Genomic DNA, 17869 nt, shown 5'->3' with positions numbered 1-17869 from the left:
CGCCCCGCCTCTGATGCGGGGCGCTTTCGTTGCAGGCCGCAGCGCCTCGCGCTTAGGGCGCACACCTCAATAACCCTAGATGAGATTATACACGAGAAAGGGAAGCCGACGAGAATGCACACAAAAAGAGGAGGTCTGTGAGGCTGGGTTGAGAAGAGGTAGACTACATGCTTCAAGAAGAGGCCAGCTGAACTAAGCACGAGAAGAGGTCAGAGAAGTTGAGTACAAGAAGAGGAAGTCAGCAAGACTGCACGCGAGAAGAGGAGGACAATGAGGTTTCATGCTATAAGAGGAGGCCGATAAGATTGCATCCTCTCATCCCGGGTGATATAGGACATTGTCTCCTTGGCTTCGCTTTTGCCTTTAAGTTTAAAATACCATTCTAGGGCTAGAGAACCTGTCTGATGCTATTATGAACGAGATGAATTATTACCTTCTCATACCATATAATATTTACAACCATCTCTATGCTTCATGATCTTCCATGATAAGCTTCAACCGTTAACATTTTCGTTCACCCTTTGGGTTTTTTACCATTTTATTTTTTGTTGAAAAACATTTGCATTTGCTTTTCATGATGGAAACATATAATTGTTTCTTCCTTTTCTTTGTCTTAAAATGTCTTTGTTGCTATCATGTTTAGTTGGTTTTCCTCTTTAAAATTTCAGGAACTATGCCGTCCAGGTTATGTGTGGGAGAAGCTAATTATGAAACAAGCCTTATTTCTTTGGCAATATTACATGAGAGTGCTTCGGTTCGTTCTATAAACAACAACGCTTGTAACAGAGAAAATTTTCTTATTTCTTTTTAGAGTATTATAATATAGATAGTATTTCTATTCCCTTTTGTAATTGACGTTTATTGTCTATAGTAGATTTAGTATTGTAGTTTATATTTGGGTAATTTTCATAAGTCCCCATTAGCTTTGGCCTTCTTGAGATACCCCCTTGACCCCCTGAACTTCATTTATTCCACTAAGCACCTTGATGATTTTTCATTTTAACTCCCAAAGGAACACCGTGAAATTGAACATGCCCCATTTTGATGAAATAAAGTAAGATTTTCACTTTTTTTGATGGAACTAAGTCTTACTTTAAAATCAAGCCACATTTGGGCTACTGTGTGCCCAAGCTGTTTACTTTTGATTGATTTTAATAAGAGTTGGTCGTTCTCAAGTTGTGTACACTTGATATAGCTTGTTTAACTTGGAGGCAAGTTGAACTGATTTTTCATAGGTACCTTTCTGAAATTACTCTCCTAAAAAGACATATCTTCTCCTATGCTTTTACGATATGATGATATTTATAGACAACAATCAGTATAATCTTTTCAATCATCTATTTATTACAAATTTCTATAAACTAGCATGTCTGTATAAATTCATTTGCACTTATTTTTTCTGATAAGCCAAGTTGCATGGGTAGGGATACAGGTGCAAACTTGTTAAAGATAGGGTACAGGGATACGGCTGAAACCCATGGAATATAATCATAACTCTGAAACAAACTCCATCCTCACACAAGTTACAAAAATGGATATGAAGTGTAGGATAAATATCCAAGAAGTGTATGACGAGTGTTTTAAATTAAACATGCATTATATAATGGAGTTCAGGTCTGGATAAATATATGCATATATTCAAGGAGTGTCCAGAAGTGTCGGGAAGGGAAATGACATGTTGGGTATAGGTACAACTCCATATTAGAAGTACCCAAGTAAAGTAGCTGATAAGTCTAACATACATCAATTTGTCTATTCTTTAAAGCATACTGCTTCGCATCACAGGCTATTGTACTGTATATGAGTTCCTTTATTTTGCCTACAATATGCTCTTTTGCTTAAAAAACAAAATGAAGATAAATGTGCTTCATATTTGTAGGGATGTCACTGTGAGCAATCAACGGCTAACCTCTTACTTTGATTACACAGCCTTTTTGTTATTGCTATATTTTGATTTTCTCCTGTTCTGTAACTTATCTTGCAAACTGTTAACCTCTGCCCATATTGTGAAGGAATCCACCATGGAGATGATTACTGTGTATAACATTGGATTTAGCATTGATGACAAGGTTGTTTTTTCGTCGGAGCCCTCAACACACAGTATCACCTTGGACCAGGTATATGTGCATGTTTTGTGCGGTAAATCACTAATGAGAAGCATGTTAATGCTCTGGTTGTATTTGATCTTTATATTTCTTCAAAATTCTTGACCATGCATGATGGTTTGTGAATATCTTTGCAGTTTTTGAGTTTATCTCGATTCTTTTGTTTTCTACACTATTCCCCTAATGAGTGTGTATTGTTTCCTTTTTTCTTTTTTCGACTCTCGTGATTCTGGGCCTCATGCTTTGGATTTTAGTGTTTTCCTAGTGTTGAGGGCTTTGGATTTTAGTGTTTTTTGGCAAAGAGTCCTTCATTCTTCTTGTCTTGCATGATATATTTACTTTTCTTCTTTTTAATGGGGAAGGTGGATGTAGTTCTCTACCCATCCACCTTTGAAGCTGTATAATGAATAAGTTGGACAACTCCTACCTTCTCCCCTGATACAGAGATCATTTCTAGACAAACTGGCTTACAGTGATCTCCTCCATCACAAACAAGCACTTTGCCAGCAGGCAAACATATTTCGTTTTCATTTGTACCTTTCTCCCTTCACTTTGCCCACAGGCATTAGCGATTCATTCATATGTTCCTGTAAGGGTATGCCTGTTATGCTTTATTTTGTGCCTTACGTTTATTCAATGCCAAGTGGTAAGACTGGTAACTAAGGCCTTAGACTTTTCAATTGCCCCTATGGACATTTGGTTTACATGCCAGTATTTTGGTTAATTTACCAATTAAACATATTAACTTTAAAAATTTGTCATATTTATGTTGAATTAAGATTATAAACATGAATTGCTGTTTCTTCACATAACCATTGAGCAAATATCTGCGGACTGCATGGTATATTTTGCAATGAGTTTAACTTAAAAACATACAGTAATTTACTTACCTGAAAACATTTCTTATGGCTTTTTTTAAAAACAATTCTTTCTCAATGAATAAACTAATAAATAAACATTAAACAAACAGAAATGTATGGTAACATAATAATGCATGAGGAAGGTATACTAATGTTCTTAAGTTTTTTACTGAATAGTCATAATTTGGATGTTCCTGTTTACCTAGATTTAGATTCTAATTTTGTTGCATTTTTATGAACAGTAAGTCCTAATTTTGTAGTTTTTTGTTGGATAGAGGGTTTAATTTGGATGTTTTTACTTTAATTAAATTTGGATTCTAATCTAATTCTCTCTAAATATTTGCTTAACCATTCTTTTATAACCCTTACTAGATTGAAAGTCTAATTTGATGTCTTCTAAATATGGAGATTCTAATTTGATTTATTTCAAATCTTTAATTAATGATCAACTTTGAATTTATTCAGTCAATTTAAATAATTAAGGATAGTAATTTCAATAATATCTTATTTCTGTGAAGCTTTCTACAACCCTTATAATAACTAGTTATAAAATGGATTAGTTAGTCAATCCCACTTAACCTAATAAGTTTTGAAGCTATTAATCACACGAAGATCCTAATCAAATGAAGATCCTTAATGATTTGAAGCTATTAAGATTTTAAACTATTAATTAATCAATTAATCCTAATCAAACGAAGTTCCTTAATGATTTTTAACTTCAAATCTGATCACTTTTCTGTTTTAAGAGCAACTTTGAGGGGTTATGTGTCACCGGTCGTACATGGGTGATTGGAAATTAATGAATTATGCATATGTTAACTTTTAGTGTGTTGACCACTTTGTTCACAAGGTAAAAATCTAACAACTTCCTAATAGGAACCTAAATTTTGTGCTTCTTATCCAAACACTACCTCATGACTGTGTTGGAACCAATTTGGTTCACGATCTATTTATCAGTGTTGTAAATAGCGGCACAATAGTGGTAGCAGTCTATGCCCGCAATCATATGGTCAAAAGCGGTGCTATAAGCTTGAAATAGCGGCCATTAGCACGTAAAAGCACTTTAAAACGCTTTTAAGTACAAATTACCGGGCTTGTACCCGACACAAACCTAACCCAAATTCTTGAGTAAATGGTTTTTCCATACCCAACCCGAATCCGAACCGCTTTTTAAAACCCATTTCTTTTCCTGAACCTCTCCACTGTTTGAACCAAAAAAAAAAATCACAACTTAAAATCGCCGAGCTCCACCACCTTCTCTCGATGAAGCTCCACTGCCGCTATTCTTCGAAGATCCACCGCCTCTCATCATCCTCTCGTCATTGAAGCTCTACCTCCTCTCGTCGTTGAAGCTCCACATCCTCTTTGTTCTTCGTCAAAGCTTTCCGTTCCTTCTCTCTATTCGTTGTGAAGCTCCTCTGTCTCCCCCAACTCCGCCTCCACCTCTTCTCTTCGAAGCACTGCTACATCCTCCTCAGAGCTCCTGTCTCATTCTGTACAGTAGTTTGTTAATATTGTGTGATTGTTACATGTTTATTTCATGCTTAGCGTCTCTATAAATCATCAAATATGCATTTATAGAATTTTTAGATTTTCTTGAATTTTTCGTATTTTTTTGAATATTTATACATATTTAAAGTGGACCGTTTTTTGACCTTGCGGCTTTTGCCGCTAAAGCCCCAAATATCCTTAGCGTGTCTCACTGCTTCGCTATGCACATGCATAGCTGCTCTCCAGCTTTCTTATATTCCTCATTTCTTGGTCATCTCTCATTCATATGTACCTTTTTTCTTTCATCATTTAGATTGCACTTGCACACGCATAGCTGCTCTCCAGCTTTCTTATATTCCTCATTTCTTTGTCATCTCTCATTCATATGTACCTTTTTCCTTTGTCATATTCTGAAATCCCTCAGGATTTGTGTTTCCTTTTGTTAGCATCATTTTGATCAAATTGTAAAATATTTAGTTTACCTCCGGGATTATCTCTCTCCCTCTCCCTCCATCAGGACTCATCTGTCCTTAGTGTTGACCTATGTATTTAGTTTGAAACATCACTTCACTTGCTCTCTGTCGCGTACTGTCTAGTACTAAAGTTATAATATCTGTGTATTGTGTCGAAGGCTAAAAAAAAAGAAGCCGTCATAGTGATTGCTAGCACAGGGTAACACTCTCTTTTCTCGATCATTGCTGTTACATGAGCATTACCCAATAAAACATTTGATCGTATATCATGCCAGCTGAGGCATTACTTTCATTTTGTCTATCAAACTTTCTTGCCCAAGCCTTTTCGGAGATATTTAGGATCTTGTGATACATTAGTGCAAACCTCTGACTGCTCCTAACTATATTTGGATTTTTTATTACATTTTTGTGTATATCTCTTACTTGCAATTTTCTCATTTGTTTGTTGTAATCCTGTCTTTCTGGAAAGTAGTTGGCTGCCAGTTCCAAAATGTAGCTTGTTCTCTCCTTTCTCCTTCCCTGGTTTCTGTGGTGAGATCTACTTTTTTTTCCCCTTCAGCAAGTGGAATCCACACTATAATTTAATGTTACGAAGCTTATGGCTTGAATATTTTTTTCTGGGTTTAACTTACTCCCTCATCTGCAACTTCCAGACTGGTCATGTTCAGATTTTCCCCCCTTACAGTTTATGTCAAGTTGCGGGTTCGTTTTATTACCAACATCCTGTTTGCAAGTTTTTAACAGTCAATTTCATTGGCGAATCCTTGTTATCACTTAGCAGCCCTACGTTTGTCACTCTATTTCTGAGAATCCTGCAAATTCTATATTGAAGATATAAATTTTGATGATTCCTTCCCCAGTACATTAATTCGGTTGATGTAATTCTACTTTGTTACTTTCATTTTCTCTTTTCTTTATCTTAGTTTTTTTGATAATTGCAAGGCTGCGAAAGCATACTGTGACATTTCTTTACGCACTCATGATATCTGTTTTGTTGTATGTCTTTATAGTTGTCTTATAGCAGATGTTATTTTTAGCATACAAACAATTAGTAGATCTTTTAGTTTCATTAGTTCAGTCTTCATTCGTTAAATATGCTCCATTTTAGCTTAAAGTTTTGTTCTAATTCTGCCTTTTCTTTTTCAGGGGAAACTTATAGATATGAAAATCAGCTCTAGAAAGATTTGGATACTCAAAGAAGATGCTTCAATGTTGTATGATCTATTGGTGTCTGACTGCAAAATGTAAGTATAATTGTAATCTCTTTATGTTCCCACGGTTTTTTTCAGTTCTTTTTCTCCATATTTACCAGATGTATATACCATTGTCTCAAACATTAAACATGCGTATTTTATTGCTATCCCATACAAGTTCGTCCCATTTTCTTAATCATTTCATTTGTAAATACCATAAAAAAGCATTTCGCTTGTACCACATTATTCTAGCATCCTACCGATTGTTCACCTTTAAGATTTGAGCGTGCACATGTTATTGTATTTTCTTAGGGTGATGATTTCATATTGAGTCATTCTACGCTCCAAGTTAAGGGGTTTCTTGTCCCTTCTTACGAATTATTGAACTATTTTTTAAGACTCATTGCTTTGCTTCCAAGTGCTAGCAATTACTTTGACTAAGTTGTCTGGTGAATTATCGTCTGGGAACTCTTAGTACCTTTGTTGTTCCTGATGGTCCTTTTATTTTAGGATTTATGGTTTGCTGGGCTTACTACAAGTATCATCCGAAGAGCCTTCAAGAAGCCTCTCTTATGTTTTACTTTGTGTATTTTTCTTTGATTTGCTTTCTCTTGTTCAGTTTATTGCATATCGTTTCTGCATTCCTAATTTACTTTGCCTATGTGAAAAATTAATTATCTTTATTTTAGAACAATGGCTGCTTATTTACCTGCTGTGTGGTGGTTCATGCTAGAATATTTTATCTGTTGATGTCGTCTGATTGGCCAAATTTCTCATTTAGCATGGGATAAATTCTGCAGAAAATTAACCTAATGTGTAACTGCCTTTGGACAAAATACCTTGGTACCTATTCCCTGCACTTTACTGCCCTATTGTGAAGGCCGTGTCTGTCAAGAGACAATTACACATGTGACCCTCCTGCATATAGAGATTAGTGTTACAGTTCACATTAATGGATTCAGGTAGTGACTGTGAAGAGGCCACTTTTTGTTAATGGAATAAGGTTTGATATTAAAATAAGACTACTCATTTGAGCATTTTTGTTTTTTAGCATTGTAGCCAACTAGCCATATATGCTTATATATACCATGTGAAGGGTAAATTGGTTGCGGACAAGACTACTTTTTGTTGTAACCCAGAGTCAGATCCATGGAGGATCATCCATCATAGTGAGTGTTTTCCCCATGTTTCTTAACTTCCAAGTTTTTCCATATTTCCCCTAAATTACTGACTTGAATTTGTGAAAACTATTATGTGCAAGAGATTTCAAGGGGCATGACACCTTCATTCTCTGTTTCAACTGTATAAAAGGTTAAGATTGTTTTTTAAAGGACAAACACAGATTAATTCGAAGGTTGTTTTAAATTTTCAATATTCTATTTGCTCTCGTAAGTCTGGTATTTTTTTCACTCTAGCATGAAGGATTTATTTTCTTTTAATTTCTTCTGCTGAATGAGATCAGTAGATGGATAAACAGATGTGTCTTTAAATCATCTATTTCATAAAAATTAGCATATACCATACCTATCTAAGGTGACTAACTATGTTTCTATCTATATGCCATGTTAAGAACCTTAATACATACCATGTTAAGAACTTTAATACACCTGGAGCATCAATTAAAAACAAAAATAATTGAAACTCAGCATTGGATGGGGCTTTGGTAAGAAGCTTCCTCCTGGTTTCTTAAAAAAAATCAAAATAACCTCATCTAAATGAACTCAAATCTAAGTTTTTTTTAAAAGTCAGTAGATAGGCAGAAATGCCTTTAAAACCATGTATTTGTGGGAATTAGTACCCCGGTCCATCACTTGCTTGATGCCAATAGATGTTTTACTATTTATATGCCATAATTAAGAACCTAATGCATGTGAATCATTGGCCAAGTATAAAGTCATCGAATATGTTTAGCTTTCTCACAATTTTTTGGAGAAAAGGCATGTAGACTTAGAGGGTGTTTGGTACAACGTATTTTTTAAGCTTGTAAGCTATGTTGGATTTTGGTGGCTTTTGGCTTTCATGATAAAACCTTGATAAAATTTGTATGGGTAGAAAAATTATTTGATTAGTCAAACCTAGCTTATTTAGATGAGTTTATAAGCTAGTTTTTCAAAAGTTGGGGGTTCCCCAATTGTTTAATCGTTGTTTTACGATTATTGATATCAACAAACATTTTCTTAAATTTTCCTCTTGCAAAACCTCCAATCTCGACCTTTAAGAACCGAACCTACAATATTCCCTGGCATACCATATAAGCCTACCCCCTCATACCCGACTCCTAATGAGTGGTATACTATGCTTCCGTACCTGTCCTGTGAACCGGAACAAACCGAGTTCCATGCAACTATGCACCAAACATGTAGATATTGATAAGCTAGCTTAAAAGCTACTTTGACCAAAAAATAAGCTCCCCCATATACCATCTTACATCAAAGCTCTCAAAAATGAAAAAATAATCCCCTTTGGAGGAAGAAAGCTCCCTTTGAGTGAGGAAGAACTTTCTGATAGTCGAAGTTTAATTGGCCATCACGCCGAACGTATGAGAAATCTTTGTTGATTATATACTCTACTGTATAAAAAGGCACATTTTTAAAGTGAATATTCCACAAGCAAAAAATGTATAAAATGATACCATGAAAACTTAGGTTACATAAAGATTCATAATTTTCTTTTGTACCTCTGGTACTTAGAGGTAATTGTTATTTTCTTGTTCAGTTTCCTTTTTCGATAACAAGTCTTGTTCAGTTTCTTTTTATGGGAACAAGTAGGAACTTTATTTTTTCAAAATTTATGTAAATTTTCATGTCAACTATCACTATTATTATGTGCTACTGTAATTAATTCAGGAGTTAATTATTCCTTTAGTTGATTCCTATATTTATTTGTGCTCAGTTAGTAATTCATATTAGTTATTTTAGTAGATTATCTAGCATAAGTATGCTTCAAGTTGCTAACTAATATAAAAAAAGGGTCTGGTCTTTTATCTATTCTAAAATCTTCTTTTTTCAGGGAGCATACTGGCTCATATGGTTTGCAAGAAGATTTCGTTGCTGATCAGTTATTTCAGGGTTCTGAACATACACTAGATGATATGATATGGACCAATGATTCTATATCATCTTTAATGAAGGTATCATATTTTCATGATCGGTTATCCTGTACCAGTGGAGACATATCTAGGTCAACATACACTAGTGAAATTGTAATCTGTTATCCTGTATCGGTGGAGATATAGCTGGCTCAACATATCTTGTTTGACAGTGAGGCAAACGGCATTTATTTAGTATCCTACTTTTTATCCTTTTAGTTCAATTTGTCATTCTGTGAATTATGACCTTTGGGAATCATTTTCTAGCAATGTTACATTAAACGCTGGGCGCTTCTAGGCGTCGGACTTGGCGCCCAGCACTTAGTCGCCTGGGCGGGCGCCTAAACGGTTTCTGGGCGTTTTTTTTCTTTATTCATTTAAGTGGTGGTCGATGAGGTTTTGCAGAAGGTCGGAGGAGGTAGTGAAGGTGTTCATATTTGGAAGTTAATGGAGTTTGGAGGACGTGTAGGCTACGACACCTAAAATCACAATCAAGGCCTATAGGGTGCAATCCACGTAAGCAGACAATGTTCCCCTAAACGCTCGTAAAATCTAGGTGGACAACCTAAATACCGCCTAGGCGTTAGTTAGGCGGCCTAGGTACCTAGGCCTAGGCGTACGCCTAAGCGGACTAGGTGGATGTTTTTTAAAACAGTGTTTTCTAGCATCAAAATTATCTTTTGAAATTAGATAAAGCTTTTACCACATTTTTCTTTATGTGCCTTACACTTTAGATTTTCTAGAGCTTGTTTATCAGATAGGTCTTGGCCTCACTGGTGACCGACTGTTTCCCAAAAAAGTTCATGTTCTTTATTTATGAAATGTGTAACGTTTGCTGTATGCATTTATTGGGAGCTTTATTATTTTTTTGCAGGACCGAAATGCCTATTTTATCTCGTCAATATTTTTGCGAAGGCTTCTCCAGCCTGGGGTTTATCAAAGTGCTGCGCTACGTGCGACAGTACTTGATTACAAGAAGTTCCTTTCTGATTTTGAATTTCAATCTCTTACAACTACTGGACTAAAAAAAGAAATATTGACAGCTATCCAGAGTGAGGTAATACTGTGATTGATTTTAATGAGTTTGTATTCCCGTTTTTGTTACTGTTCCTGTTTCTTTTTTTTACGTCTTTCCTTTCCATATTTGTATGTTCACATATTTACATTAGGGAGCTGCTACAAATCCAAGCTCGATGGTATTTTACTGGAAGAATTTTTGCAATTGCTTTTTCCGCTACTGGTGTCAGAACAATACTCCATATGGCTTTCTTGTTGATTCTTCAAATGAAGTAATTGGTTTAGTCAGGAAGAGCTCATTTTCTCTATTCCGTTCTTTGGAAGGCAGCGAGCAGCTTATCTATGGTCAGTGTTAAAGGTTCTATCTTATATCACATTTAGTGAATTGAATTCAGCTTGATTATTATTTATTCTATTCATTAGGTAATTAACTGGTCTATTACCTTTTTCCCTTTCAGGTGCTTCTGATGAGCTGTATGATATCAAAAATTCTGGGCTGGCCCTTCCAAATATCGATGTTGATAGTGAACTCTTTTTGGGCATACTTCGATGCATGAGCAATATCAATCATCAATTAGGCAGAGCTGCTAGTGCTATGTTTTATGAATCTCTCATCACTTCGGATATTTCATCTGATGAAATTATTTTTCAGTTATTAAAGATATTGGAAACTGGATTTGGTTCGTCACTGTCAACTTCTCTCTTGTCACATGTTGGGGTTGATGTTGCTCGGGAGAAGAAACAAGTAGCTCATAAAAGTCAGAGGAAGTTTTCTGTTGACATGTTCTTGTCACTTCATGCTTTGCGTGCTAGGGCTACAAACTGGGCTGGAGTTTTAGATGTCATAGATAGATACCTGATGTACCTAAGCCCACAAGGAACTGACGAGAGGATCAATTCTGAAGGAGTTTGTTGCATCAATTCTTTCTTGTTGATTCAGGCTACTTCGCAAATTGCAAGAGTGATGTTTGAGTCTACTTTTGATGTACTTCTGCTTCTTAGTTATCTGGTAGATATCAGCGGGCAGGTAAAACTTCCAGCAACTGAAAGATAATGACTAGCAAATATATAAAGGTTCCACAACAACCATATTCACATATGCACGCAATTAACTATTTTGCCTGGGGTTGGTTTGTTGGCTTATGAATTTACAATTGTTTTCCTTTATGTGCTATTCCGGTGTTGCAACTAGTTTACAAGGCATAATCTGTTTCATATAAAACCTTGAATATACCTTGTGCTTGTGAGAACAGCTAGATGGAATCTATATGAGTAGGCGAGCGCGCGCACACACAATTTAGCGATAGGAAGTAGAATGTGCATGTTGCATGAGCTTGCTATCGTTTTGGATCCTGATCCAGGAAAAAACAGCAGAATTTTCTGCCTATTCCAAGTTCTTTGGTTGGTTGTTTATGCTAGAGCTTGAATTAGCCCTTGATGGGGAGCACGCGGAAGGGTTCAATTTGGAGGCGAGAAATCGTTGACGGCTTGGCTGAATGAGGCCGTAAACCATGATGAATAGTAGTCGTGAACAATGATCCTGTTTTGGGGGTTTTAGGGTTTCTTCGGGTACTTTGGGTTGAGTTGCCTGTTGTGGATTCCTTTTAAGGGACTGATCGAGAAAGATAATTGAAAGTAGAGAGGATTGTAATAGATACTATACCTTACATTGAAGGGACTCACACCCACCCGAAGGAGGCAATTCATATGGCAAGAACACTTCACATGTTCAAGAGAGAATTCTCAGACAATTTTTTACTCATCAATGTATATACGCATGGGTATGGATGTGGGTGCGGGTACCGATATGGGTGTTGGACACAACAAATTTGTAAGAGGTTGATTACGGGGTCATAGCTATATAAATATTTATATACACATATTATATATTGGAATCAATAATTTTTTGTGTTTCTTTTGTTATGTGGATCACAAATTGGAAAATCACTAGTTTTTAACTAGACATCCAAACGACCCTTTAGAATCATAATTTGGAAGCCAACAAGTTTCAAGAAGTGGATATGAAGTGTAGATATATGTTCAAATAATCTATGACAAGTGTTTCAAATTAAAACATATATTGTATAATTGAGTACATGCCGGAATAAATGTATGCATATATGCAAGGAGTGTCCAAGGAGTTTGGGTATGAGTATGGATACAACTTGAGATTAAGTACCCAGGTAACATAGCCCATTAGAGGATTACATCTTGTTTGTAGAAGAGAAAGCTAGCAAACTACATTTGAAAGCTAATCAAAATCCTAATTAAATTTAATCCTAATATAATAAAAAGATGCAATCAAATATAATCTTAACTACACTAGAATCTAACTAAACTAGAAGGAGATCTCAAAATCAAAGCCTAAAGAGACCCTAGCTAAAAAAGGAGATTACACATAATAGAATCAAATCCTACCAAAAAGTAAAGATCCTAATAAATCCTAATTTCATCATATCAATAGTCTACGATTGTCCTGCATCGCCCTCCTCTTCCGTTCCTCTTTCTTTATTTAAATGTTTGCATCAATGCCATTTCCAAATCCTATTCCTATTTTCTCATTGGCATTTGGAATTGTGGTTCCATTTACTTTGCCTCTGTATTAAACCCTAGACTTGAAAGACCGATATTTATAAGGTTTTAACCTGAAATACTGACAAAACAATCCTTCCTGGAAATATGTGTTAGTCAACAAAGCACTCGGATCGTCTGTTGATATGACTGGTCGTTCAACCGGTAGAGCCTTTAGCCACTTCAACTGGGAGCACTCACACCGCTTCTCTGCTTCTATCGCTTCATTTGTCTTACAGGTAGATATACAGGGAATCCCAACAATCTCCACCTTAAGACTTGTATAAAGCCACACCTTCTGAAACTGACGATTCCTTCTTTGTGACTTTCTGCTTTGTAAACGTAATCTGTAGTGATCTAACACAAAGTAAATCCTTTACCTTATGCCTCCTCTCCCATAGGCTCTCCCGTAGGGCTCAATGGGGCTACCACTACTCTTTGATTGATGCCAAGTTCTCTTATGAATTGACACTTAACACATTTGTTGCGCACTCCAAGCTCGACTCCAGACATATTGCATGTTTCAACATGACTCCACCCAGAGTTAAATTCTCATGTAGACACATCTTAGGAACCCAAGTTTGGTGCAAACCTCTCTTCCTCATGGCTAGATACGATACCCCCTGGAGATGGCTTTTTTCGGATGTTTGAAGAGCATACATAAGAGTTTGGCTTGTATCCAATGTCTCACTGACTCTTTGCACCAGGGAGTCAAACGAGCTCCGCTCAGGCCTTATGTGTCAATTAACTAGAGATCTGAGTTTACTTTATTCCTAGAGATTACAAATATATGCCCTCTTGCGCTCTTCAAAACACCACAAGAAATCATCCTCTTAATCTCAAAAGTTTCTCAGAACCCTAGGATTTTCTTTCTTTTTTCTTCTCTACAAGCTTATTCAACTTTTTACTATTTAAAGCTTTTCTTTGGCCCTGTATTAACCCTTAACCGAAAAGACTAGTATTCATTTGGGTTGAGCCCGAAATACCAACGAAACAGGAGTCCTCATCTGACTTAAAAACGTGCCAGTAGCTCGACCGGGACAGTCTGGCGGCCCGGTCGACCGTCAGAACTTCCGTCACTTCTTTACGTCTTTTATTTCTTTTGCCTTCTGATGAAATAGAAGGGTAAATCTGATAAGACAACTGGTCATAATGATGATCAGATGATATGTCGGGTAAGAAAGCTGTCACAGAAGTTTTGTTCAGCTGCTAAAACCTCTAGGAGCGTATGGAAAAGCCCCGTTAGTAAAGGCCACTGCTAACCAACGTGGTACCATATTTGCTATTGTGCAGGTCAATAACTCGCTGCAATACTGGTGTTCCGGATTTAATAGAATTAAGTTTTTGGTTCTAATTCGCTATTGGTAAATTGAGATCTAAATTCATAAACCGAAAATACTCAACAACTGATTCAACTTAAACTTGTTCATATAAAAGCACAAAATAATGGACTAAATTCTATGTTTCCATCTGCCAAGCTTTTGTTCCATACTCGGGAGGATGAAGAAATGGATTTTGTCGCCACTGGTTTTTTGCTGATTTGTTCCAGTTTTAGGTGGCCTACTGCTCTTTTATTTTTGCTATTTTTCGTCAATTTCTCCAAGTTTGGTTGAAATTGCAATGCAAGTATGCAACTGCATGATACTTATTGATTTCTTGAAGATTATCGTACTACTCTGATAACCTAGTTTCTAATGGTACTTACTGGTGTGAATAATCCGAATGTCATTGAACCCTTACTGCTCAGCTGATTTATTGGGTTTATACTGGTGAATGATGCTCAAGTATTTTGATTTAGACTATGCTTGATGCTTGCAGTCTGAATTGTGTAGCTATAAACAGGTGGTGTCTTCGCCAGAGCCTATTATTTTAGGCTACTGTTTGATGGGTTTTATTTGGCTTAAGTGTTCATTATATCATAGTATAATTGACCATCATGCTTATAATCCTGTTTATGGCATATGGATCGTTTTTTCCTATTTATATCTTACTATTTTACCCTTTCCTCCACTGAAATGATTTGTCAGTCAGTTATAATTCTTCTGATAAATTATTTCCATTTGTATCAAAATAATTTGAGAAATAGTGACATCCTTCTTTATGAACATTATTTCGAACTTTGCTTTCAGGTTGATATGGTCCAAGCTGATGTTGCTCGGATAAAGATTGAACTCATTCCAAAGATACAGGAGATACTTACTCATTGGCTTGTAATCCATTTCTTGGGAACCACTCCAACAACTCCACCAACCATTGAAGATTTTAGCTCTCGTCTTTCTTCACTTCATATAGGTAAATTAGTTATTCCACTTTTATACTATTTAGTATTTGCCTGTCTTCTCTCAACATTTCTTAGTTAATCTTTTATAGTTAGTGTAGTGCTTTCTACAAGTTCATTATGACCAAAATTTTTGACACTGATTCTTAAGAAGAGCTGATAAAGTATCACGAGTGTAGGTTGAACTTTTGTATCTACTTTGCGTATTATGATCAAGAGAGCATGATGGACGTATATATATTGATAATACTTTAAGATTTCAGTCTGATATTTTTTCCTTCCCAAAGAATAAGGGAATAAAAGAAGTAAGAGGTCACTTGAGATTTATCTTTTTCCTCCTAAACTAAGTCTTCAACTAAATTCCTTATGTATTGTGATAGATATTGCTCTATTATTTATGACCAATCTATATTCCTGTCGGTTGCATGCTTGCATTAGTTCATATGACCACTTAGGCTTTTACTTTAGTTCTAGACTTCTAGTTTATTAATTTTGTCAACTATGACTTTTAGACAAGGTCATAATTCATTACAATCATTGGGTATGTGATACCGCAGTTCTCCACAATCCTGGCATGTGAATATGGCTAATGTGCGAAACTTAAAATAATAAAATAGTATAGTAGCTATTGTCAGAGGGGCACACTGTTCTTTCTTGTACATAGTTTTAAATCAAAAAATATTAAGCTTCTGAAACTGGCTTTGGCAGCCTTATGTATTTTGGCTCAGTTTTTTTCATGTTATTATCTTAACGCCTTCCCTTTTAATCTTATCTTAACGTCTTCCCTTTTAATCTTTCTTTCTGTATTAGAGTGGACAATCTATCATCATTCCTCTCTGATACCAATCAAAACCTTGTCACGCCCCGGTTCCAAAATGTAATAGTTTGGAACGTGACTCGGCTGACAATGCAACCATACGGTCACATTCACGCCTCTAGATCATCCTGTATACAGATATATAGACAAAACTATACCAAAGAGCATGTAACCAAGATAAAAAAGGAATGTATAGATAAAGAAATATCGGAAATTTTCATAGTTCTATGACAAGTCCACAATTTATCTAAAGAGAAAGGGAAAATACACCATAGTCTGGAGAGCCACATGTGGCTAAAGAAAAGGCTAAACCAAATAACTATCTAAATCAACTGAACTGGATAACGGATAGAATGAACGATGATCACTGATGATGAGCCTGCCCCTCGAAATACTCTCGATCCTACGAAGAAAGAACGGTTCCCGAATTTGGGGTCTCTTTGTATTCATATCTAAGAGAAAATCAAGGTTGCTCCTGGTTGCTTGAGTGTAAACTGCAACAGTAAAGCAGACTATACTGCACACCTATTTTTCTTCTTTGATTTATGCAAGCACCTGTCTTATTCATATTCCTCTGACAGGTTTTATTTCCAATTTATTATGGTTGGTGTTAAATTCATAATAAGGCAAACAGCTGTTAGTTCTTTTATTTGGATTTCTGCGTTGTTGTCATTTCCATTTTGATGGGGGGAAGGGCTTACGTGATGGTATTTATGATAATGATGATCATGTTAACAAAAACTTTCCTACTTATGATACGTGATGTGCAATTCTAGCAAAACTACTGGACTTCAGTTAATTAGTATTATACAAATATAGTGCATTCAGATAAGGGAAGCCCATAATCTGATAAATGTTTGGAGTGTATGAGAGCATGCTGCTATTACATATTTTCTCACTTACTGTTGCAACAGCTCTAAGGATGCAAACAGGCCAAGATATACCAATGTAGATACTCTTTTATCCTGCATTTTCCTCACTTAATCTTACATTCTCACGTATTTGGAATTATGCCCTGGAACTAGGTACATGGGTTTTGTTTTCTCTCTTTGGCCACCTTTTATGAGAATACACGAGTAATTCTGTTCTTCTTTGGTATGCTTAAATTGTTCAATTTGTATCCTTTGCCGCATATGACGGAAAATTGCTTGACAGGTGTTTGGTAATATTGTACGGCTGAAACCACTCCCATCAAGCATTTTGCAACTTCCTTTGTTTTACAAATCCCTATTAACCAACATTTTTTCAATATCATAATGTATTTGATTTTGTCTGTGGATTTTAATTTCTTTATCCACGTGGAGTATTTTATGCCTGATACTTAACTTTTACCATATGTTACCCCTCTTAAATCTATTGAGTTGTAGGCATGTACAGGACGCACAACTAATCTCTATGTCCTTTTTTCCCCCGCAATTGTTATGAGATCAGTGATATTGTATTTTTCTATGTGATTATGCTGCAATTTGTGTTGTTATTTTGTTCTCTCACTATTTTGATAATATCAATTTGTGCGAAGGTGCTAAATTATATTTCACTTTATGGTTCAAGGCAACAAAGCAGATAGGAGATCTTTAGAAGAAAATCTTGGTTCCTCTGATTTCACATTGGCCTGTTTACTTGATTTGCCAAGTTCCAATGAAGGGCAGCGTTTCATGTGTTCAAAATCTTTTCCTAGTCCTTGTGAATTCATCAGTTCAGTGAGGAAGTTTTGCAGCTCGATCATTGGGGGAAGAAGCAGGGATCCCATTTCCTCTAGCTCAACAATTGGGATAGCATCTATCCTTCTCAGGCATGGTCAGTATGAAGCTGCTGAGGTAATAAAGATTTCAGTTTTCATTCAATCTTTTACTTTCATTTTTCTTGATAACCTTTGCTGTTTAGCTGATACTTTTTTCTCTTCATCAAGAATCTTTTTCTTATTATAGACGCTTATTCAAGGAAGCAAAAGTTTTCCTTTAGTACTCGAACAGCCG

General features: G+C 36.0%; 1 protein-coding gene across 1 annotated transcript in view; it reads left to right on the top strand.

The window, feature by feature from the left end:
• LOC109841624 (nuclear pore complex protein NUP160) overlaps positions 1-17869 on the top strand; it is an 80034-nt gene that overhangs the window by 40208 nt on the left and 21957 nt on the right. The window contains 10 exon segments of the mRNA XM_020410577.1: positions 669-754; positions 2013-2117; positions 6076-6173; positions 9132-9252; positions 10085-10267; positions 10380-10572; positions 10686-11254; positions 14928-15090; positions 17445-17710; positions 17803-17869. The exon segment at positions 17803-17869 is cut by the window's right edge and continues 3 nt beyond it. Coding sequence (XP_020266166.1) covers positions 669-754; positions 2013-2117; positions 6076-6173; positions 9132-9252; positions 10085-10267; positions 10380-10572; positions 10686-11254; positions 14928-15090; positions 17445-17710; positions 17803-17869 — 1851 coding nt within the window.

Source organism: Asparagus officinalis, chromosome 5 (assembly GCF_001876935.1).
Source record: "Asparagus officinalis chromosome 5, Aspof.V1, whole genome shotgun sequence".
Lineage (NCBI taxonomy): Eukaryota > Viridiplantae > Streptophyta > Magnoliopsida > Asparagales > Asparagaceae > Asparagus > Asparagus officinalis.
Note: the sequence above shows the minus strand (reverse complement) of the source record. Positions and strands in the feature narration are given on the sequence as shown.